The sequence below is a fragment of the Mya arenaria genome, chromosome 2, assembly GCF_026914265.1.
Source record: "Mya arenaria isolate MELC-2E11 chromosome 2, ASM2691426v1".
In the NCBI taxonomy this organism is placed as follows: domain Eukaryota; kingdom Metazoa; phylum Mollusca; class Bivalvia; order Myida; family Myidae; genus Mya; species Mya arenaria.
In genome coordinates this window covers 3,704,170-3,730,344 of record NC_069123.1, presented here as the reverse complement: position 1 = coordinate 3,730,344, position 26,175 = coordinate 3,704,170, and the positions used below count along the sequence as shown (strand labels likewise).

General features: G+C 35.9%; 1 protein-coding gene across 1 annotated transcript in view; it reads left to right on the top strand.

Annotated features, from left to right (window-relative positions):
- LOC128211786 (uncharacterized) overlaps positions 1–12,437 on the top strand; it is a 37,368-nt gene extending 24,931 nt beyond the window's left edge. Inside the window, exons 4-5 of the mRNA XM_052916853.1 lie at positions 7,299–7,359; positions 10,729–12,437. Of these exons, the coding sequence (XP_052772813.1) occupies positions 7,299–7,359; positions 10,729–11,808 (1,141 nt within the window). The 3' untranslated portion in view covers positions 11,809–12,437. The remainder of the gene's footprint in view (positions 1–7,298; positions 7,360–10,728) is intronic.
- The last annotated feature ends 13,738 nt before the right edge of the window (positions 12,438–26,175 follow it).

Sequence of the window (26,175 nt, the reverse complement as noted above, 5' to 3'; positions counted from 1 at the left end):
CATCATGTGGGCTTAAATACACATTGCGACTTCGTACAGATCATTCTCCACGTAATTAATGATACAAGTAAAAGCAGTGTGAAGTACCTCGGTGCGTGGGACAGATGGTTGAGATAAAATACGATGTTCGAGGATCTCTTTTTTAGGTTAAGCAAAAACATTATGTGGTTTTGGTCCATTCTTACTGTTATTTGGCCTTCAAGGTGGCGTTAACCGTTTGATGTTTCAGAAGGGAGGTTTAAAATAGTTCGTCCGTCCGTCCGTCCGTCCGTTAGTACCATGTCTCAGTTGTAATTGTGTTTTCAAATTTCCATCAAACTTCACAGAGCTATAGACCAACACGTGTAAGAGTGTCGCGATGCATTCGTTCTCTCGCCTCAAAGGTCAAGGTCATACTTATTAGTCAATGGATCCAGATAGGGATTTATAATTTGTGTCTCAGATGTTTCTTTGTCACCTTCAATCGGAGTTTGATTGAACTTTACAGAGTTTCACAGAACTACACTTCAACATAGTAAGATGTGTCGCACATGACATTGTAACTCTCACTGCTGTCACACTCAAAGGTCAAAAAGCCTTTTGCAACTTATATTAATCACTCTCGTTGGCACGACGTTGCACGAGAGATGGATATTAATTACTCCGACTTTGTGACATATTTTGTTTTGTATATAGCCGGACATAAGCACATCTCACATGTGTTTTGCTTGTTTGTATTCAAGGACATCATAAATACAGACATTCAATATTTATCTTTACAAAAACGAGAATTATAAATAGTTAATTCATTCGAAATATAAAAAATAAATTTTACTTGTCCTTGCATGTTTAGTAAAACTGCAAAACAGTCGCTTCACACTGGTTAATCTGAGATAACGCCCTCAAATTACTACCATCTTTGTATTTCGTTATCAAAATACGTACAATCTACCTCAAGTGGAATTCAGTTCGGTTTTTGTAAACATTTCTTCTGTACGTGATACCGCTTTAAGTGCATTGGATATTAATCGGTCTCTTAATGATCCCTCTAAAATGATATTAGCTTGATTGCTGGGGAATGCCCATATTACGTTACAATCAGTAAATGGCTTACGTATTGGAACACGACAACCTAATGCACCAGTCAGTTGTTAACACGCCAACCCACCGCCGGTACCCCACCCCATCCCCTAGGTCCGGGAAATAGCGGGGCCTTTTACTTTCAGTCCAGCCAATTCCTGGTAAACTCCCCTTCCTGCGGGCACAACGTGCTGGTAAAATCCCCGCCAAATGGCCCCGCAACTCGGGGACGTCCTGAGTAAGGTCCATTTCCCGCCATTTTCGGCGCGAACACAAATCCACTCCATTCACTCGGCACTGCAGGACCACCTGGAAGGTAAAAACACGGCCCTTTTCCACCGCTATCCTCGGTATACCCCGGACCTGGGAGAGGGGGTGGGAGGTCGGGTTGACAATTGACCGGTGCATAAGTAGGTGAACTATTTAGCTTATCACTCTCCCGACCGGCCATCGGGGCGGTTGTACCTTAAGCAAGATAACCGTATACCATATTAAGGTGATGAGGCCGTAATGCAGCCTATGTATACTCATGAAAACTAAAATTTTGATACACGCAGCAGAAGTCGTTAATTGGAATCCGCTGTCATCTAATAGTTTCGGAATAATCGGAATGTTCGTATGAACCATTTTTGTTGAAGAAGAGGCTCTTCATTAATTTTAACACTTCAGGTTACGAATTTGATACCTTTGTTCTCTTGTGTACTAATAAACGAGGGGCAGGTCCTGGATTCGAGAGGGGTTGTAAGTTAGGGTCGTAACCTTTTGACTTGCGCCCCACCCTCAGAACCGAAATGTATTTGGTTATGGAGTGTTCGCAGTGGGGTTCTGGGGTTCTCCTTTAATATTTTTGAACAATGTCCAGTCCGAAATGGTGCATATTTGGCGTTTTTTATTACTTATTTCTCCTATATTGAAATAAAAAGTAAACTTGGAAGATTTCAGGTGGGGGGGGGGGCACTCCCCTGGATCCGCTAGTGTTAACAATAATAATCTATACTACAATTTGTCACCAACCTGATAACTGTCCTCAAAGTGTACAAAACCCCGTTATGACCTTCTCACCTTTAGTTCACCTTAAAGTCTGTGGAAACTGACCATTATTCTTACAAACGTGATCTCTCAGAGTTCATTTATGTAAGGTCTAGGAGAAAGCAATATAATCAACGAAAGAGTACAAGTACATTAACAAATTTTTATCTTAATTTATATGTGTTCATCTGTATTTCCTCTGTTGATGGACAAGTAAACACACAACTCAAAACAGACAGACAGACATACAGAAGGACGGACAAGGCAGACAGACAGACAGAGAGACGGATAGACGGAAGGACGGAGGGAGGGAGGGTGTTACGGATGGACGGTCGGACGGACGGACGGACGGACGGACAGACAGACAGACAGACGGACAGACGGACGCGTTAACAATTAAACATAGTATATGATGGTGGAATATGTGTAACAGTTTTAAAACAAATACAAGTTTATAAAAGAAAAAAAATCGTCTACAATAAATATTTGAATAATTTCATTGCGAACAGATATCTACAGATAATTCCATAACACTATTGTTGAACTTGTCTGCAGGATTTGCCGCTAGATCAATTGATGATAATCCGGACTGAAAAAATATTGGTTCTTAGGCATGCAAAGAAATATTTATAGACAATTTACGGCAGAATCATTGCCCGATAATTCTCGTCTGCTTTCTGAGTTTGGCAAGTTCGAGTAAACATGTTTATGTTTTTCTTGGGTATTTTTTGTTCTCTTGAATAACCGATTGCTTTGGCTAATGGAGTCAAGGTTAGGGTCAATATGTTGTTTCCTGTCCGTTAAAAGTTCAAAGGTTTTTCTTTACTTCTCTCCACGTAACTCATTTCTTTAATCCTGGAAATATTATCTTGTTGTTTTGCCTTAGTTCATACACTTATTATCAAATATCTTGTAATTGTTTGATTTTAGGATTCAGATGTTGTTGTTTTTTGCTTTGGTATTATTCCTGAATTTTAAATCCTATTTCTTGCATCGAAGTTCAAAAAGTATCGTATTTGTGTAATTGTTGTTATACTTCGTTTTTGCTGTGAACTTTTTGCTTAAACGCACGAAGCGAACCATATTATCCTGAACATATTCAAATCAAAGGAGAAACCGCAAAGTCCTGTTTGAGTGATGCATGTATGCAGATATCGTGTTTGTTAGCTCGTATGTTTTACGAAGAAGAAGAAAAGGTTGAGATTTTCTGATTATCTTGGTGTCGTCGCCGACGACCTTGACCTTAATCATAACTATAAAAAGACATTTACCATAGTTAAATGAAACTTGGTACACAAATAGTCATGTAAAGTAACCTTAACTTGAAATGGGAAATTAAATAATAAATCCGACCAGCTGAAAATAAGCGCTCTTAATATTAAAGCTGCACTTGCACAGATAGAACGTTTTGACAACTTTTTTTATTTATTTTTTTGTCTTGGATAGAGCCAATTTATGCAGAAATTCATGTAAACTAGTCATATGAGACTGCTGACAAAAATAAGATCGCGGATTATGCATTTTTCTTATACCATTAGTAACGCTTTTAGCCATAAAAACATTAATTTTCGAACGGAAATATGAAAATCGGCGATCTGATCTTTTGTCAGCAGTCTTTAATCACTGGTTTGCAGATACTCACTCAAAAAATGCTCATTCAAAGACAGAACATTCTAAAAACGGCAAATATTTGAGAGTCTAGCCTTAATACAGGCAATTCCTAAAAAAATAATATATTTTAGGTGAAAGTGATTTGGATTTTTGTCTTCGACAATATATCGTGATTTGACAATTATTGCTGATCGTTGGAATATTTTTTCTCATTTACTTGAGTTTATAATTGTGTTTGAAGGTCACATGGAAAGTTGCATGTGAACACGCGATGTTGTTTTATGATACTGTGTTTTCACCAGGGTCGAGTAATTCAAGGGCTGAGGGCGAAAATGCTCTATCCTCCTTTGTATATGATGTCACTTAGATCATTTTGGCTTTGAACCCTACCTGTTTATATAAGTTTTTCTCGCAGATTTTATTTCGTCTGAAAATGAATTCCGGTAAACAGAAGTAAAAAGGTCGGAACTATCTGTTTCATCTAACCGGTCAATGTCTCCTTTAAAAAATATTAAATGAGATAGGTATATCAGTTGGGAGATCTTTTCATACATTGCTGATGAGACCTTGGTATATTTTCTAACAATAGAAGATACTGCGGGAAATATTAATTACGATTTCATGAACTCGGTTATTCGATCTTGAGGAGTGGTCTTAATTGTATATAGCTGTTAGGGTCAAAAGTTTGCATTTCATTTCAATATGAATGTTTGTGTCAAGGAATGGCGTAATGTTTGACCATTGGTCAATTGTTTTCGTAAACATCGTGTGGTCAACTGTTTCCGTAAACATCGTGTGGTCAACAGGTCAATTGTTTCCGTAAACATCGTGTGGTCAACAGGTCAACTGTTTCCGTAAACATCGTGTTGTCAACAGGTCAACTGTTTCCGTAAACATCGAGTGGTCAACAGGTCAATTGTTTCCGTAAACATTGTGTGGTCAACAGGTCAACTGTTTCCGTAAACATCATGTGGTCAACAGGTCAACTGTTTCCGTATACATCGTGTGGTCAACAGGTCAGCTGTTTCCGTAAACATCGTGTGGTCATCTGTTTCCGTAATCATCGTGTGGTCAGCTGTTTCCGTAAACATCGTGTTTAGTACTGTTAACGACTTGCATATAAGCAAACATATATTATATATCAACACATTTTCCTACTATGATAATTAGTTGCAAGTTGTTATATAACGTCAATAGACGTTTCAAATTTCTTTTGAAATATCGGCAAATTGATATCAAAAAAGTCAGATATGATTAAATATTAAAAAAGTAAGCATTTATTTTTCTGTTGGAAGTGTACGATAAGACAAATTATCAGTAAATTAGAAGTCCAATTTGTATGGATATTTTTTACCATAATCTTTTTTACACAAAACACCTGAAGTATTGAGAATAATCACGTAAACAATTCTTGCAACGTAGAAAATTCTTAGACAAACTTAAATGTCAAGGTTATGTTGATAAAGCGTTGCTTAGTTCACAGCCGGTGGCATATTGCGCAATAAATTAACCAATCAATATAAACAAACGTGATAGACATTTTGCACTTAATTTCATTTGCACTCAATTTCATATGAGATTTATAAATCATATGTTTGCGTCTTTATTCAAGCAAGAATAATTATGATTTATTTGCATCGTTATTCTATATTTTGTGGCATGTGTGTTTAAAAAATGCAATACAGGTTTAAAAAATATAACAGATGCAAGTTTGTGTTAAGCAAAACACGTTGTTGAGCATCGGGTTTGCATAACACTGTATACCATCTTTGGTGATTACGTAATAGTTAGAATATAGGTCGTCTGGACTATGATGTTATAGTCTTGAGGTCGTCTGGACTATGATGGCGTAGGCTTGAGGTCGCCTGGACTATGATGGCGTAGTCTTGAGGTCGCCTGGACTATGATGTCGTAGTCTTGAGGTCGCCTGGACTATGATGTCGTAGTCTTGAGGTCGTCTGGACTATGATGTCGTAGTCTTGGGGTCGTCTGGACTATGATGTCGTAGTCTTGGGGTCGTCTGGACTATGATGTCGTAGTCTTGGGGTCGTCTGGACTATGATGTCGTAGTCTTGGGGTCGTCTGGACTATGATGTCGTAGTCTTGAGGTCGTCTGGACTATGATGTCGTAGTCTTGGGGTCGTCTGGACTATGATGGCGTAGTCTTGGGGTCGTCTGGACTATGATGGCGTAGGCTTGAGGTCGTCTGGACTATGATGGCGTAGGCTTGAGGTCGTCTGGACTATGATGGCGTAGGCTTGAGGTCGTCTGGACTATGATGTTATAGTCTTGAGGTCGTCTGGACTATGATGTTGTAGTCTTGAGGTCGTCTGGACTATGATGTTATAGGCTTGAGGCCGCCTGGACTATGATGTTATAGTCTTGAGGCCGCCTGGACTATGATGTTATAGTCTTGAGGCCGCCTGGACTATGATGTTATAGTCTTGAGGCCGCCTGGACTATGATGTTATAGTCTTGAGGCCGCCTGGACTATGATGTTATAGTCTTGAGGCCGCCTGGACTATGATGTTATAGTCTTGAGGCCGTCTGGACTATGATGTTATAGTCTTGAGGCCGTCTGGACTATGATGTTATAGTCTTGAGGCCGTCTGGACTATGATGTTATAGTCTTGAGGCCGTCTGGACTATGATGTTATAGTCTTGAGGTCGTCTGGACTATGATGTTATAGTCTTGAGGTCGTCTGGACTATGATGTTATAGTCTTGAGGTCGTCTGGACTATGATGTTATAGTCTTGAGGCCGTCTGGACTATGATGTTATAGTCTTGAGGCCGTCTGGACTATGATGTTATAGTCTTGAGGTCGTCTCGAGTATGGTGTTATAGTCTTGAGGTCGTCTGGACTATGATGTTATAGTCTTGAGGACGTCTGGACTATGATGTTATAGTCTTGAGGTCGTCTGGACTATGATGGCGTTGGCTTGAGGTCGCCTGGACTATGATGGCGTAGGCTGGAGGTCGTCTGGACAATGATGTTATAGTCTTGAGGTCGTCTGGACTATGATGTTATAGTCTTGAGGCCGTCTGGACTATGATGTTATAGTCTTGAGGTCGTCTGGACTAGGCTTGAGGTCGTCTGGACTATGATGGCGTAAGTTTGAGGTCGTCTGGACTATGATGTTATAGTCTTGAGGTCGCCTGGACTATGATGGCGTAGGCTTGAGGTCGTCTGGACTATGATGTTATAGTCTTTATGTCGTCTGGACTATGATGGCGTAGGCTTGAGGTCGTCTGGACTATGATCTTATAGTCTTGAGGTCGTCTGGACTATGATGTTATAGTCTTGAGGTCGTCTGGACTATATGTTATAGTCTTGAGGTTGTCTGGAATATTATGTTATAGTCTTGAGGTCGTCTGGACTATGATGTTATAATCTTGAGGTAGTCTGGACTATAATGTTATAGTCTTGAGGTCGTCTGGACTATGATGGCGTAGGCTTGAGGTCGTCTGGACCATGATGTTATTGTCTTGAAGTCGTCTAGTCTATGATGTTATAGTCCTTTGTATCATCTTGCTGTATTCTAATTGCTTAGACTGATGCGGGTTTTTAAATATAAAGATTGTATTTTTGTCGTTTCAGGGGTTACGATCCTCGTCGAATAAGGGCGTGTGCTCGTCGTAAAAAGAGAAGGAAGAGCGAGGTGAGATTTGATATTGTAGTTAACTTGAAATGCAGGAGCTGCATTTTTTCTGTTTCGGAATTATTACTTCACTAAAATCATGAAGAGCCGCGTCTAACTGCAAAATGCCGAGTAAATGATAGTCCAGTGGGAAAATAGTGTCGTATCATGTGATCAAAATGACGATCACTGATTGGACATCTTAAAGAGAAGCTTAAAATCCCGAACCTTCAAAAATCGTAATTACGAAAATTGTAACTTCGGCATTTTGTAAAAAAAAAATGTGTGATCAAGTTACCAAGATCAAATACTTAAAACGTTGCTATTGAAAACATGGGATTTTGTAGCTTCGACATTTGAAAGTGAGGCCATCGATATAATATTGTAGTTCACTTAAAATGTCTTTGAAATGAATCAGAAACAGGTCAATTCAGAAACACGTCATGGAGGAATGTTCACCTTTACAAAATATTGAGTCGATTGCTCAGATGGTTGTTAAAGATAACAACGTTGTTAACGTCATCGTTGTAACTTTCAAATCTGTACTGCTCTGGAAATTTCACGGAAACACTGGTGCTCTGATAAGCAAAATTTGGGAGATTGTTTAAGCTGTACTTGTTTTATTGTATAGCTGTACTTGTTTTATTGAACTATATTTCACATTTAAAATAAGATAACAATGGGCCGATTGTTCAGAAGTTTGTTGAAGTTAACAACGTGATTAACGAAATCGTTGTTAACTTTTTAAATGTTAACTTTTTTATAATGTGCTCATACATTTACATTAATCAAGTACAGCTGAAACAGCTGTCTCAAATCATGTTAGAAAAACTGCTGGTCTCAACTGTTCCCATTAAAGTTCAAGAACAGTAAATTTTTGAAATTTAACAATGAGGACGTTAACGACGTTGTTTACTATAACAACGTTTTAAACAATCGGCCCAAAGTCTTTAATATTGTTGTTTAACTTAAACAAAGTTTTTTAACAATCACCCCATTCGGTCAATTTTTCGAAATGTTGTTAACGTTAACAACGACATTGACGCCATCGCTGTTAACTTTTAAATCCATTTTTGGACCGACTGTGATAATATAATTTTAACATATGTTGACAACTGATTCTTCTTTGCACGTTTTTCAATAAGTCAACACATCATACTAAGGTTCACAATCAACTGTTAACGATATGTTATCAACATTGGCCTGATTGTTCAGAACCTTGTTAAAGTTACCAATGTTGTTAACGTCATTGTTATTAACTTATAAAGCTTTCCTGCTTTGTGTGTTTAATGGAAACACTTGTGGTCAGCAGTGTTTCGAAAACGATTTGAGAAACCAGTTGATTCTGTACTTGTTTTATACAAAAAAATGAGTAATTCATTAACTAGTTCAGCTTTTAAAGTTAACAACGCTACTGTTAACTACGTTGTTTACTTTAACAAAGTTCTTCACAGTCGGCCCAATGTTGTTTACTTTAACAAAGTTCTTCACAGTCGGCCCTTTACTTTAACAAAGTTCTTCACAGTCGGCCCAATGTTGTTTACTTTAACAAAGTTCTTCACAATCGGCCCAATGTTGTTTACTTTAACAAGGTTCTTCACAATCGGCCCAATGTTGTTTACTTTAACAAAGTTCTTCACAGTCGGCCCAATGTTGTTTACTTTAACAAAGTTCTTCACAGTCGGCCCAATGTTGTTTACTTTAACAAAGTTCTTCACAGTCGGCCCAATGTTGTTTACTTTAACAAAGTTCTTCACAATCGGCCCAATGTTGTTTACTTTAACAAAGTTCTTCACAGTCGGCCCAATGTTGTTTACTTTAACAAGGTTCTTCACAATCGGCCCAATGTTGTTTACTTTAACAAAGTTCTTCACAATCGGCCCAATGTTGTTTACTTTAACAAGGTTCTTCACAATCGGCCCAATGATGTTTACTTTAACAAAGTTCTTCACAATCGGCCCAATGTTGTTTACTTTAACAAAGTTCTTCACAATCGGCCCAATGTTGTTTACTTTAACAAAGTTCTTCACAATCGGTCCAATGTTGTTTACTTTAACAAAGTTCTTCACAATCGGTCCAATGTTGTTTACTTTAACAAAGTTCTTCACAATCGGCCCAATGTTGTTTACTTTAACAAAGTTCTTCACAATCGGCCCAATGTTGTTTACTTTAAAAAGGTTCTTCACAATCGGCCCAATGTTGTTTACTTTAACAAAGTTCTTCACAGTCGACCCAATGTTGTTTACTTTAACAACGTTCTTCACAGTCGGCCCAATGTTGTTTACTTTAACAAAGTTCTTCACAGTCGGCCCAATGTTGTTTACTTTAACAAGGTTCTTCACAATCGGCCCAATGTTGTTTACTTAACAAAGTTCTTCACAGTCGGCCCAATGTTGTTTACTTTAACAAAGTTCTTCACAATCGGCCCAATGTTGTTAACTTTTACAATGATCTTGATATACTATTAGGGACTTTGAGCTCATGTTGGCTTTTAAATTACTTTTTATATGACTCCTTACATTCAAATTCAAGTCTTGAGTTCAAAAACAGATGAAAACTTTATCCAACGCGAATTTGAATTTGTATACAATGTATATATGCAAGCGTTTTTATGTCGCCTATAAAACATCGTAAACAGATAATTATTATTTAAGTGGTTTTGTAAACTATATTCTTGTTCAATTTATATTTTGTAATTTTTTGTTAAAAGATATCGTATCTTTAATGTTTCCCTAGTAAGATCATATTTACATAAATCGTAAGATAACTTCCTTCTTAATGTCATACAAACACTTTTAATATGAAACAAGGAAAGTCGACCATTTTAAGTTTCAATATCGATCAAAGTCTCCAGTGTCAGTTTTACCGAGTTATTAAATGATGCATATATATATATATATATACATGTATGTCCTTGAACATTGAAGTGTCAAGTGTGATATACAAGAATGAACATCTTTTTAGAAATGGTTTTCTTACGTCGCTAAGAACACAATAAGAATTATAAACATATATTTTCATTTTTTTATAAACGGTTTTCTTTCGTCGCCTAGAACACAAAAATAATTATTAACATATATTTTCATGATTTTATAAACGATTTTCTTTCGTCGCTAAGAACTAAATAAGAAATATTAACATATATTTTCATCATTTTATAAACGGTTTTCTGTCGTCGCTAAGAACAAAATAAGAATAATTATTATATCTTGTTTGCAGAGCTCTCTACATTGCTAAATTTATTAATGCCTAAGTGTACTTTTAGTTTAAACAGTATTTGTATGACAATTTTCCGTCAAGAGCACTTTATTTTGCTATCTTTATTATTGCCATATTGTACTTTTAAGTTAAAACAGTTTTTGTATGACAAATTTCTTTCCTACATTTCAGATAACCGAGTCTCGGTCGGTGACAAATCCCTTTATCGACGAGCGGGAATCCGAATCCGATGACGAAATCGTTCCAAGGCATCGCCCACGAGATTTCCTGAGCGAGAATGTCACTAAAGTGGCTCCAATTTCATTGTCGAAATATGGAAACGTTTGGCGGAAGGAATCCACAGCAGACGACACGCCACGTGACCTTTTGTTCGATAATGAGATCGCGCGAGTTGATGAACAAAACACACGCAATTTGGAGCCTGCTGATACAAAGAATAATAATAATCTGAGCCCATTAGAATCTCTCCACAAAGAGGCTGGAAATGGAATTAGTGCGCTTCATAAAAATGGCGGGAAAAGTTGTCATCCGAAAATGCGCGCGAAATATATGTTCCGGTCTGGTGACTTGGAAACGTGTACATGGGGATATGACTGGAGCAGTTCAGACAATGAAAGTGTGAAAGCCGCATCCCCAGTGCAAATTGAGACCAAGCCTGTCATTAAAACGGAACCAGAATCCCCAACGCTATCCGATTCTCGACCGCCATTAAAACGAACATACAGTGACATTTCTGAAGCGTCAGATGAAGAAGAGGAGCCAATAAAATTCACCTTGCCCAGATCTGAAAACCTGACACATGCCTTTGACTGGACATCGTATGGACTGATAAACAAAACAGCAAACGAAACGTGTCTTAGTCAGTTTGACAAACATGGCATGGGAACACAGTTGCCGTACGACTCTGAACTACGATTCACGGACCACAATGCTATTTTTGATTGCGAAAATTACGACCATGAGGAAACGATAACGGACACAAATGGAAATGAGTTTAAAACAGACATGATTAATAAACCAGAACAGCAGAATGAAACTATTAAAGAAACTGAAAATGAAAAAGGAAAAATCGGCAAGGAAAACGTGCAATCTGAACAGCAAACCATCAAAACGAAATCAGACACAAATAGCAATGACGTCATTGAAGTTCCACATGATGACGTATACGCAATGGAAGTGACGTGTGATGATGTAACTGTGATATTTCAGGAAAGTAGTCGCCCGAAAGGTTTTTTTCTCTGGCGGAATTAAACAAGCATTGCAATATTAAACGAAACGGACACGGACACATGGACTTAATGATAAATCAGGCTTGAACATATTTATTGCATTTAAATTTGCAAAAATATATGAAATGTTTATATACAATAACTTGATTAATGTTGTCCAAACTTTTTGTTGGTCATGTGACGTAAAGATGACTGTTTTGGTATATAAGGGTGTTTTGTTTGAATACATGGATGTGACTGTAAATGTTCAATTTTCATTTGAACACTTAAACTACTTTTCGAATATGTCAAGAAACTTTCAAGACATTTATTATTTGCACAATAACCAGGTGCGGCTATCTCTCGTTTTCGTCAACCAGGAACTTCATGTGGTCAAACTAACCAGGAACGATTATATATAGTTACGTTAATTCCCTTCCTCTTTCTGCTTGTACACGACACGTTCCGAAATGCTATTTTTTCTTAAGGTAAGGGGCGCAACCAGCAAAATATTATTTGCATAATAATTATATAACCAACACAGTTAGCCCCCTTGATAAGTTAAAGGTATTTTATGTTTGTGTCACTCAATTGTATATTCAAAACACTTCTTTCTATGTCAATATGTTCGTTATCTTTCTGATGCAGATGCTATTAAAGTGATGAAAATAGTATTATGTTTTATGTTTTACAATAACTTGACGGAATTTGACAAACACACGCAATTCATGCTAAGAATAATTGAGTGGTAAGCGTCGAATAACAAACAAAAAGCTGACTAATATAAAGACCGTGATGACTTAATTTATTCATTTTTTGTGTAACCCTTAATAAGTATTTTAAAGCTGCAATCTGACAGATTGACCGTTTTGACATTTTTTGTGTTAGTATGGAGCATTTCTTGGGGGTGGGGTAGGGGGGGGGGGTGTTGATGTGTGGAAACCAATGATACAAGACTGCTAAAAAATATTAGATTGCAGTTCTTTATATAAACGTTCAAAAATTTAGGTTTATTGCTTAAATCGTTACTAGCGCTTTAAAGAAAAAGGAAATCTTCGACAGTTTTCCAAACAAATGAGATCTGCTCTATCGTGAGTTATCTTACATGACTGAATTGAAGGCATTAATACCAAGATCATGTGACTTTTTATTTTAAATGTCAAAACTGTCAATATGTAAATTTAACACTTGGACCCCTGTCACATTACGGTTACGTTCCAATGGCGTCCAAGAAACATCCAGAACGCCGACATGCGCGCATTGGGATCGCAAGCAACGCCACATCAACGCAATGTTATCGCCAGTGAACGGCTTGTGTTCGCATTGAACGCCGAGCAGCGGCGTGCACTTAGATAATTCCCAAAACAAACGCCGTCGCTCGGCGTTCTTATAAGAGCGCAGTGTTGGATCACCGTGAAGTCGCCGTAGCAGCGCACTTAGGTCTGCTACAACGCCACAGGATCGCCGCTGGCGCGCACAGAGGTGGTAGTGCGAACGCAATGGTTATCTGTTGCGCTTGCACGGCGATCGTATGGCGTTTTCCGAGATGACACTGCATCTATTCTGCGTTTATATGCAAGTATATGGCGCCTACAAGTGGTATTATTTTTCGTACTGCGCAACTACTGTACGGAGCTGCCACGGCGATCATTGCGCACCAAATGCGCTTCTACCGCGTCAATCGGCGCTGAGCTCCGTAGAAGCGCTAAGGTCCCCATGTGAAAACTGATCTCGCAATTTTCATGAAAAAATATATTTTCATTGCGATCTCACGGAGCCCTTGGAAATTTAACAACGCCGTGCAATCGCATTGGCAACGCGGCTAGGTGGTTTAAGAAACACTTTTCAGAAATGTGAAAACCTTCTTACTGTAAAGCTCCAATGTTTTAGTGGGAACACTAGAACAAGGATGAAACGTTTTCGTCAAATAAATCAGAATTTTCATGTGTTCAAACTAACCACGAACGTTCAGATATAGTTACGGTAGTTCCTTCAAACTTTTCTAGCTTTTTTCTTAAGGTAAGGGACGCAACCTGCGAAACGTTTTACTCACAAGTAGCCTATGAAGTTCGCCCCCTTGTTTTAATGGTTCGGGCCATTAAATTGTATGTTCAACACACTGGAGCTTTACGTCAATAAAGGCGTTATATTTCAGATCCAGATATCATTTAAGTGATGGGGATAATAATCTTAATATGTTTTAATACATCGTGTTGGAATTCGACAGTTTAATGCAATGCTTTTTGAGGACAATTCTAGCGTCCTATATGAAGGAGAAAAACATCGTACACAGATTACGGTAAAAAGCTTCAAAAAGTTCACTTGACTTCGTCTAAGCACGAGCTTTTCATGCAAGGATGAATTGTCCATGGTTATTATTACTTTCATGAAACCTTCCGTATTTTGCAAATTGGGGACAGTGAAGTACTGTTGGTTTTGGGATAAATGTTTAAAGTTGCTCTTTTTTGGATTAAATGTTTAAATTAGGTCTTATCATCCGTGTTACTAGTGTTTAGCAATTATGTTTATTTATCATGCAGCGTTTGTGTATTAATAAATCCGTTTGTAGATTGATTGCTTTAGACTAAGAAACCGATATTGGAGTAACGCTTTACCAAACGGGTAAACTAATCTTGAGAAATATTAGGGTTGCGTTCAGTGGGGTAGCTAGCCCTGTATTCAAGTGAATTTAAAATTGTGCTAGGGGGGTCCGGGGCATGCCCCTTTGGAAAATTTGAAAACCATTGTGCACTCTTGTACATTTTGGGCGTTCTGGTGATGTTTTATTTTGAACTGGAAAATGGACAGTTTTATGATCATGTAGTCAAGTACGCATACTTCAATTTTGACTGGTTTTTATTTGATTTTTTTGTCAGAGTCATGTGGATTCAGTCGCGTGCTCGCTTATAGGCGGCTACGCGCCTGGCGTTATCTATAAGAATTTATCGAGAAACCAGGAACACACATATTTTTGTTCTGCCTATAAAACTCTGTCTCTGTAGACTGTGTCTTCCAGGGTCGCTTTCATTCACATTGACGTAGCTGATCTTTGATCAATGACACTTACTTGTTCGACTATATACATGAGTTTGGTTTCTACTTTCAAAACATGTCCAAGTATATACATTTGTGTAGCATCGTGCTCAATCATTGTTAAATAAAATCATTTAAAACTATACATACTATTGCAGAATGTGTAACTTATAATCCTGTTAGTTGTATACACTTAATCGATCGAAAGTACTTTAAGCAGTTTTGTAGGGAAAAAAACACAACACAACTATATAAAGTGGAAACACACTATTTCGGATAGTATAAAATTCATGTAGTAATGTGTTGGGAAACAACAACAACTCAATAACGAGTTCTGCGTACTACGTTGGGTAGGTGTACAATACTGCGACACTGAGTGCGTTCGTCTGTGTGTATGGATTCACCATAGATTGCTGCCGGAACGATGGTTCGACGTATTTTAATTAGTATGTTGCAAGTAAGTCTTAAATGCTATAGTTAAGTGTAGGCCCTTTTCCACTAACGTTTTGAGTCAGAGTTGCAAAATAATCAAAAATGTAAATCCTTAGTCTATATAACATTGCTACATATAAAGCATAGCTTCAATAATGAGCGATCAGGGATACTTTTTTTTTATTATTTTGACATTTCTAATGTATCCCTGTAACGAGTCTGCCATAGTAAAAAAAACACATCAAAACACTCGTTGACGGCCATTTAGGTGGACTAATATAAAGCAATGAGTGTGAAAGATCTTGTACATGTTAAAAATTATTTTGTTATAATTAATGCAAGCTTTATCGAATTAAGATTTCTGAGTATGAGCCTGATATTAAGAATCAACACAATAGTGAATATAACATATATTTGCTCTTAAAGCTGCAAACTCACAGACTGACCGTTTTGGGCATTTTCTAGGAATTAGTCCATTTAGCGTTAATGTCTGGAAACTAGTGATATAAGACTGCTGAAAAAGATCAAATCGCATTGTTTTCATATTTAGGTTCGAAACATGTTTTATGGCTAAAAGTGTTTCTAACGCTTTAAGAAAAATGAGTTTTTCGGCAGGTTTACAAATAATTGAGATCTTATCTATTGTCAGTTGCTTATACGTCTGAATTGAAGAGATTGGTGCCCAAATCAGCCAATTCTGAGACAAAACATAAAATAAAACTCAAAACTGGCAATCTGTGAGAGAGCAGCTTTAACAGAAGCTTCATCGAAATAAGATTTCTGAGTCTGAGTCTAAAATTAAGACTCAAGGCGTTTAATAGTATTACATTTGTTTTTAAGAGAGGTAAAAAATCAAAGCACTGAAAGTGCAGAAAGGTCTGGTCGTATATTCTTGTTCATAAATCAGGTACCTGTTTAGTTCTAAACACGCTTTCGCTTGATATCGTTTGAGCAATGGATGTTCATGATAAACATGATGTATGAGCATGACTGACGAGATGTAGATGGTATAAGGGAATTTTAGTATTTTATAATAATGTCAGGTGTATGCAATTCACAGATCTTAAAGGGGCTAGACACCAGATGATAAAAGCAAGAGAAAACAAAAATTATCAAACACTTAAACATAAAATTGACATCGTTGTTTACAACGCATTGCATCTTATTTACTAGTTTATATCATCAGTTACGACACATGAATCTTTAGCAGTGTTTACATCTTGGGTATATTTTACTCTATAGCATGCATGATTACAATTGCTTTTCATGCAGATTGACTTTTTAATTATACAAAGAAGCATATATATGTATATCGATGTATAAACACCCATTTTTAAGAAGTTGTATTCAATGCCGCGTTTACCGCAGAATGCTTCTCCGCGGGTTTTAGGATCTTGTTTAGCCGAATTAACATTGAGAAAGGAAAAATTCATGTTGAATGGTTTGTACTAGTATGTTTGGTTGCTGCCCAAATTAAGTCTAGTATCTGCAATCCGAAAAAAAATACATGGATAGCTCTGGGATTTATTTAGTTAGTGTAACTAAATACAGAGTAAATTTCATACCTGAAACGCAATTTAATGGCATTTCAATCCGTATGAAGTTTGCCTAATTACATTAAAATATATCAAGACATTAATTACTAACGTTATGCGGGGAGGGAGGAGATTGGAAATATAGACGGACAGACAATAACGTAAGGTTAACTTATGCCTCGAAATCTAGTATATTAATAAGGAGAATCGTGTATCGCCTTTGTGTGGTAGGTTTTAATAAATCCTACAAACAGTAACTTTATGCTTGACTTAGCCTTAGTTTAGTGCAACCGCAAAACATACGAAACACATTAACTCCTTTAAAATATACAAACTATACAGATGTAGGTTGTTTCATTTCGTTAAAAAGGCTTCTTGAAAATCCTTAAGTTTTAAGCACAGGAAACTCACAGTTGCCTGCGAATAAAATGAATAATTTCAGCACTCGATAATAGTTACTTGCAGATGACATGCATGATTTAAGCACTCGATAATAGTTACCTGAGAACGGAAGTCATGCTTTATAACAGGTTCTTGCGAAGAAATAAATGTTTTAAGCGCTTGAAACGATACGATACGCATTCGTCATATATAAAGCTGATGTGGCGGGAAATAAGTTTTATTATGTAACACAATGTTATCCCTCCTGGTCAGGAAATTGGGCAATGATTTCTCATGTAGTCTGCCTCGTCTATCTAGTAGTATTAAGCGCAAACGATCGGAGGAAACTTCATTAAAGTTCGTGGTATAGGCCAAAATATAAAGTGTTTGAAAATGTTTTTCTTCATATAGTTTATATTAAATCTTTTTCAAGGATGACCCATACAGTATTTGATTTATTTTCATTTAATGATGAGTAGAGCAAATTTTACGATTTGTAAAATATATGTTTGCATTCAAAATGTATCCAATGTGAAATAATGTGAATGGTTTGTTTAAATGATATTTAATTAAATAAACAATGCAATATAAAGAATACAAACATAAAGCATAATGAAACTAGTACAAGTGAAAATGCAAGCTTAAGTACATGGATAATGCATAATGTTGGTAAAACATATTGACAGAATTGGAAAGAGGGCTTAATGTTTATACAAGTGTCTCGTTTCTGTCTTACAAACTGTTTTTACAATGTTAAAAAATGGTTGGTGTAAGCTACGTGTATTGATGTGTTTAGTAGTTACAATATTGGATAGTGTAAATTATTATGAATCTTGTTGTAAATTGTAATGAGGTATGGATGTGAGTAAATAACAGAGAACAAACGTGTAACCTGGAATAAATAAATAAAGAAGAGTACGAGTGGTTGGAAAGATAGACGAATGACATGTCAAGAAGTAAATGGTAGATACCAGGTATGTTCTTATGATGTTGATGAGGAGTTTTTTTTTTAATATATCGAATCCAATTACATAAATGTGAATGTTTGATACCTGTAGTCCCCATATAATTTTTGTATCCTTTAAAAGGGTGTACTTTGTACAGACAAATTGTGAAAATGTTATACAGATAAAAGCATTGCACACACGCTGAGCTGATCTTAATATATTGAAAAGTTGGTCCTTTCATTGATTACTGTTGGAATAAAGAACAAGATTACAAACAGTTAAATGTTGAGGTCTAGTGGTAACATTTAATGTTGTTATTATTTAGAAGGTTTAGAACGGTTACTATATTGTAATTGACCTTTAAAAACATTATATTTGAATTTATCACAGTTTCACTCATATAGTTTACATATAAGTATTTATTAAGCAAAACCCATATAAATAATATCAAAGTTATGTGGGATCACTATGCTTCGAACGTCAATTAACATTACGGCAAATTACCCTATGATAAAAAGTAAATTGTATTTGTACAACAGTTACCTGAAACGAAATGTCTGGCGACAAAATATACATGATTGTGTTTATGTAAAAATGTTCCAGACTATACATTTAACAATTAAATGTTGCTTATTGATGATATTTTTCAATGAAAGGAAACATTGAAAATAAAACAACAGTGTCTTAAATTAATTTCCTTTGAACCAATATTAATGCAATAGGCTACAGAACGAAATACATATTTTTGACACAAGGCAACACTACTCGTACATTGGAAAATTATTGGAAAGTGTCAAACATATTGGCACCCAAATCTATTCCTGACACCAACAAAAAACATCTTAAACGGAAAAAAATGTAAAAATATTTTTCATGACCCCATACACAAGTTTAAAATCACATGTGTTAATATTGGTATGCCTCATAACAATTGAAACTATCAACGACAGGATTAGAATTGTTTCCAATATTGGACATCTGAACATTTACTTCATGATGAACCTTTTGTTTGCAGCTCCTCCTGTGAAATAAAGAATTAACAATCGGGTAAACTATTTTGTATTCTCATGACTTATACGAAAACATGACATTTTCGAATTAAACTATCTATTATTTATCTTTATTATTTTAATATAATATATGAGTTCATATTCGCTATACTTACATGCACTTGAGAGCGAGAATGATAACAACAGGAACGGTAACCGTCACGAAGAGACCAAATCCAATACTAATTAACACGATAGCTGAAAAGGTTTCAAAAAACGGTTTAGGCACAGTTTTTGAATATTCAAACTTATGAGTTGGTGTCTTGTATCAAAGAAAACTGATTTTTGCGTACATCAGAAATTATTTCTAAAACATTATACTAAAAACGTATATTAATTAAATGTACAGCATTTAAATGGAATAGATTAACCGTTTGTAATACTCTTACCCGTTGTGGAAAATGTTTTTGTTTTGGTGATGTTTGACTCCAAAACAGGAGTAGTTCCTGGACTCGACTCAGGACCTTTTGGTTCTCTGGTCGATGTTTTTGCTGGTGTGTGATGGGATTGAAGAGTGCTTGGTGTTGTTTACGGTGCTGTTATATGTGTTGGTAACGATGATAAGGTTGTTGTTGTCGTTGTTGGCGGTTTTGATGTCTGTGATGTAGGCGACGTCCGTAAATTGGTTGATGGAAAACCCGATGAAGGTGAATTTGATGTTGTAGATTGCAACAGTGTTGGCTGCATTGTGCTAGAGAATTTTGTTGTTCCCTCTGGTGGCTCTTCGCCAATTTTATAGCACGTTATGTTTACTGCGTATTCTTCTGTGAAATGAAAACAACGTATTGCTCTGATAAATATTACTTAATGCTTTATATTTGCGTTAAATCAGATGAGAATCAATCCATGAAATATATTCTCAATATTTTAATTTCGATGTCAAACGAGTCGTTCAAATTAATACATTTTTGTGTATTATGTACGTTATAACTAAATGCAATAATTAATGACATGAAGTAAAAGCATAATGATTTGGAATGGGTTGAGTGAGCGTAAGGTCATCTAGTGAATCGACTTACAATACAAGCTCATTGGCTGCCACATTGCAAACGCAAACTTTAAAACAGGGGGTGTGTATCGGATAAGTGGCAGTAGGCGGACCTTAAAACAACAGCGATATTTGGAAATATTAATCTGCAAAACTAAGTACTAGGTTGTATTCTTATTTCAGTCATGAGAATGCTACTTGAAATTAAAATTATGTTGAAGCCTGAGTGATGCACATTATTTATAGATGTTATACTTCAAATTTAGTGCAGTACCTAGTCTTAGAGAGAAAAAAAAATCATAAATATCGCAGATCTTTCATATTTTCTGTTCTACAAAAACTTCCGCCCTGCTGCATCATGGAATTCATGTACGATTATCGGTGCTAAATTTACCTGCACTCAGAGAGAAACGTTTCAAATATATCTTATATCTTAAATATGTTCTGCTGGACAAGAGCTTTTCTATCTTCCGGCCTGATGCATCATGGGTTTATTTAAAGAATAACGGGGCTTAACTTCAGAGGGAATGATTTGTGCATTAAAATGTAAAGGGAAATAACCTTTACTGACCTGCTTCTAAATATATGCACCATTAATCGTTGTCGGCATAACTTTTTCAAAATATAACCTGGTAGCAGTTGGTAAAACAAAACTCGAGGAACCGTCATAACATGAAAATACACGGGGGTTTAAATACAGTCTTGTTCCACAATAATTGTATCCAGGTCCGTCGAAATAAAAATTAATATTTGTTCGGCTCTGTGCGTGAAGGTCACAAACACATTGAACAATCTGATCGTTTGGGACTTTATTATTTCGTATTCCAAATCGCATTCCAGTTGTACTTCCAGCGCTGGATATGTTGATCTCTGAATAAAAAGATGTTGAAATAAAAATTCACTCAAGTTTCTTCAGTTGAAGAATGAAGAAGAAGTACATTTTTAGCTCGATAATCTAATCGGAATCATTAATTTTAAGCACCATGGAATTAAATGTAAAATGATATTGTACCCATTTACAAAACGAGATAGTTTGCTTACCGTTACTGGTAGAGTAGGTGCAGCCGTTGCATTCTGAATTAATGCAAGTCCAAATACAGTAGCAGTGAGCTTGAATGATAAAAGGTTGTCCGAATGATAAATTGAAAATACTTGCACCAAGGGCCGTTAAACTTGAGTTGGAGGTTGAACCTGATCAGTAGATGACCCCTATTTATTTTGGGGGTCATCAAGCCAAAGGTCAAGGTCACAGTGACCTTGAATATTAAACGTTTGTCCGAGTGATAACTTGACAATGCCTCCACCCATGGCCGTTTAACTTGAGTTGGAGCATGGGCATGACCAGTAGATGACCTCTATTGATTTAAGGGCTCATCGGACTAAAGGTAAAGGTCACAGTGGCCTTTAATGCGAAAAGTTAACTAAGCCTCTCCCAGTGATATCTCAACAGTGCCTAGACCTATTATCATTAATCTCGGCATGGAGGCTGGACCTGACCAGCAGATGACACTTGATTTTAGGAGTCAAATAGCAAGTTCACAGTGACCTTGAATGCGAAAATGTTGTTCGAGTGATAACTCGACAATGCCTGCACCCATGGCCCTTAAACTTCTTTTGGGGGCTGGGCCTGACCTGTAGATGACCCCTTTTGATTTTAGAGGTCATTGGGTCAAAGGTCAAGGTCACAATGACCTTGAACGCGTAAAGCTTGACAAACATCTCTTGTTTCATTTAATGATGAATTGAGCAGATTTAACGATGTAATATTTTATCAGAGAGTTGTAAAAAGTAAATTTGCATTAAAGTTATCTTTGCCTGGTGACCCCATATTAGTTTGGTATCCTTTGAAAGCTTGTAACATATAGAGAAAGATTGGGTAAATATAATTCCGATTAAAATCATCGCCCGTACGCTGAGCTGAACTTTATATATAAGAAAGATGGTCCTTTTACTGATTTCTATTGGAGTACAGAACAAAACTACAATTAGTTAAACGTTGAAGCCTGGCCCAAATATCCCAAAAATACTCAAGTCAAATGTCAACGCATTTTATCACATACAAGCACAGAAAAAAATCTTGCTATGTTTGCTATATTTTTATTTAGTCCACTAAACTTCCACGTAATGGTATGCCTACTTTAATCTCTGTTAATTAAAACATTATATATTAAATAAAAGACACTAAATTTAATTCAGAGTGAATCGAGTACCACTGTAGCAACTTTCTTTAGTTTAAGTTAAGTGCAACATTAAATATACCAAAACATATAATCCTTTAAAATATACGAATTATACTGATGCATGTTGTTCCATTTCGTATTAAAGACCTACTTGCAAAAACATATGATTTAAGCACAGGTTACTCATAGTTACTTGCACATGAAATGAATGTTCAACTACTCGATATTAGTTACGTGCGAATGATATGAATGCTTAAAGCACTCGATAATAGTTACCTGCGAATGATATGAATGTTTAAAGCACTCGTTAATAGTTACGTGCGAATGATATGAATGTTTAAAGCACTCGTTAATAGTTACGTGCGAATGATATGAATGTTTAAAGCACTCGTTAATAGTTACGTGCGAATGATATGAATGTTTAAAGCACTCGATAATAGTTACCTGCGAATGATATGAATGTTTAAAGCACTCGTTAATAGTTACGTGCGAATGATATGAATGTTTAAAGCACTCGTTAATAGTTACGTGCGAATGATATGAATGTTTAAAGCACTCGTTAATAGTTACGTGCGAATGATATGAATGTTTAAAGCACTCGTTAATAGTTACGTGCGAATGATATGAATGTTTAAAGCACTCGATAATAGTTACGTGCGAATGATATGAATGTTTAAAGCACTCGTTAATAGTTACGTGCGAATGATATGAATGCTTAAAGCACTCGATAATAGTTACCTGCGAATGATATGAATGTTTAAAGCACTCGTTAATAGTTACGTGCGAATGATATGAATGTTTAAAGCACTCGATAATAGTTACCTGCGAATGATATGAATGTTTAAAGCACTCGTTAATAGTTACGTGCGAATGATATGAATGTTTAAAGCACTCGATAATAGTTACGTGCGAATGATATGAATGTTTAAAGCACTCGATAATAGTTACCTGCGAATGAAATGAATGTTTTAAGCACGCGATAAAAGTTACTTGCACATGAAATGAATGTTTAAGCACTCGTTAATAGTTACATGCAAATGAATAAAATGCTTTAAGCACTCGATAATAGTAACCTGAATATGAAATGAATTAAAAGCCCTCGATACTTAAAGTTGATTGTTAATGAAATATATGGTTTAGCATCTGAAACGATATGATACGAATCCGTCATCTATAAAGCTGATTTGGCGGGAATGAAGTTTAATTATGTAACACAATGCCAACGTTTGACGGTCCTCTCGGTCAAGATATTGGGCAATGGCTGTTCTATGATCTTGACATGATCTAGTAGTTCGATAATGTCATATATCTAGTAGTATTAAGCGCTAACGATCGGAAGAAACTTTATCTAAGATTTTCAACAGTTCAACGTTGGTGAGAAAGACCAAAATATTAAGTGTTTGGACATTTCTTTCTTCATTTAGTTTTGAATATAATATTTTTCATGGATGATACATACATAATTTTCTTCGTTTTTAATTAAATGATAAATTGAGCAAATTGTACGATGTTATATTTTATCAGAGAGTTGTAAAACATATATTTTCATTAAAGATATCCAGCTTTTTACAATAATGTGAATGTTTAATGTGATGCCTGGTGACCCATATAAGTTTGGTTTCATTTGAAAGCGTTTAATATGTAGAGGAAAAATTGTGTAAATATTATTCCGATTAAAACATTACACAAACGCTGAGCTGAACTTTATATATGGGTAAGATGGTCCTTTAACTGATTTCTGTTGCGAAAAGAACAAAACGACAATCAGTTAAACGTTGAAGCCTGGCCCAAATATCACAAAAACGCAAATCCAAATCTCAACTCGTATCACATAAGAGAATGGTAAAGATGAAAAATCTTGCATGTTTTTATTCTTTTTATAATGGTAATTGCTCATAGAATGAGTTGATAAAAAGAAGTTGTCAATATTTCAAAAAAAATCTGATGGTTTGTACTCATGTAATTGTTTGGTTGAATAGTAAAATAGTTTCCCTTGGTATCAAGACCAAGGGTTTCTATCAACATATTCAATGATAGAATGCGGTTTTAAATGGTGTAACACATGTTATTTTCAATAACTTTTCATGCTATGTTGTGTAATAAGTTGAAGTATTGACTTAAGCATTTTTGTGATATTGGGGGCTGGTGATCCCATATTATTTTGTTATTATTTAGAAGGTTATTGCTGAATCATTATTATAAAGTAATTGACCTTCAAATACATTATATATAAATTTATCCAAATTTCACACATTTGGTTTACCTACTAGTTACAATTAAGCAATACCCTTATAAATGGTATCAAAAATACATGGGATCACCAGGCATCGAAAATCATTTAACATTACGGCAAATGACCCCATCATAAAAAGGAAATTGTATTCGTCAAACGGATAACTTTAAACGAAATGTTTTGCGACAAAATGCAACAATTTTATAGGGTTTATTGATGATAGTTATCAATAAAAGGAAACACTGAAAATAAAACAACAGTGACTAACATTAATTTCTTGGTAACCTAAAAGAAATGGGGGGTTTTAAATACACTTTACACAGAGCAACACTACTTTGTTTTATTGGAAAATGTCGAACGTATTGGCACCCGAAACTATTTCATGCAGTGTATAACTTGAAATTGAATTTGAACGAAAGCATTTTTAACTAATACATATTTAAATACTTTTCATGACATTTACACAAGTTTGAAATCACATGTGTTAACATTGGTGTGCTTTATAACGTTGAAACTATCAAAGACCTAAAACTGGACTTTTTGTTGAATGTGTGTTTTGGTCCTTAATACTCTCTTTTGCAGTGTTTCTATTCCATAACATATGCCCTTCCTATGGAAACGTTCAGTGGATACCCAAATGATCACGTTCCCTTACTTTACGTTTGCAAAGTAGAGTAACAGTGGTCGGAAAGTGGACCAGTGCGTGGATTGAGGGATTCATATCGTGCCGAACTGTTTACTGATAGTGGCTGCGAACTAGAGTTTTGATAGTGAGATTCATTATAGTTAGTAGCGCTGGCGTTTTCATTCCTATGGCCAGTAGAAGAATCCCCAACATACAAATGCTGCAAATGGTTGTTTTGATTGCCCGTCGACATTTGCAAGTTCGTGTAACTATCATCAGCTGTACGTTTCTGAAGACTTTCATATCTTAAGGAATTGGTATCAGGGAATGTTTGTAAATCGTTGTTGGTTTGAGGATTAGAATTGTTTCCAATTTTGGTCATCTGATCATTTTTGGCTGCATGGTTAATTTTCTGTTTGTTGCTCCTCCTGAGAAAGCAAAACTTAGTAATTGGGTAAACTATTTGCTTAAAAGGCTGTTTCTACCAAGAAAGTAGTATACATTTTGTATTCTCATGACTTATACGAAAACTTGGCATTTTCGAATTAAACTATCTATTATTTATCTTTATTCATATTTGTTATACTTACATGTACTTGAGAGCGAGAATGATAACAACGGGAACGGAAACGAAGAGACCAAATCCAATACTAATTAATACGATAGCTGAAAAGGTTTTAAAAATCGTTTTGGCATAGTTTTGTAATATTCAAACTAATGAGTTGGTGTCTTGTATCAAAGAAAAATTATTTTATGCGTACATCAGAAATTATTTCTAAAACATTGTACTAAAAATGTATATTAATTAATTGTACAGCATTTAAATGGAAATAGATAAACCGTTTGTAATACTCTTACCGGTTGTGGAAAATGTTTTTGTTTTGGTGATGTTTGACTCCAAAACAGGAGTAGTTCCAGGACTCGAATCTGAATCCTTTGGTTCTCTGGTCGATGATTTTGCTGGTGTGGGATGGGGTTGAAGAGTGCTTGGTGTTGTTGTTGGTGGT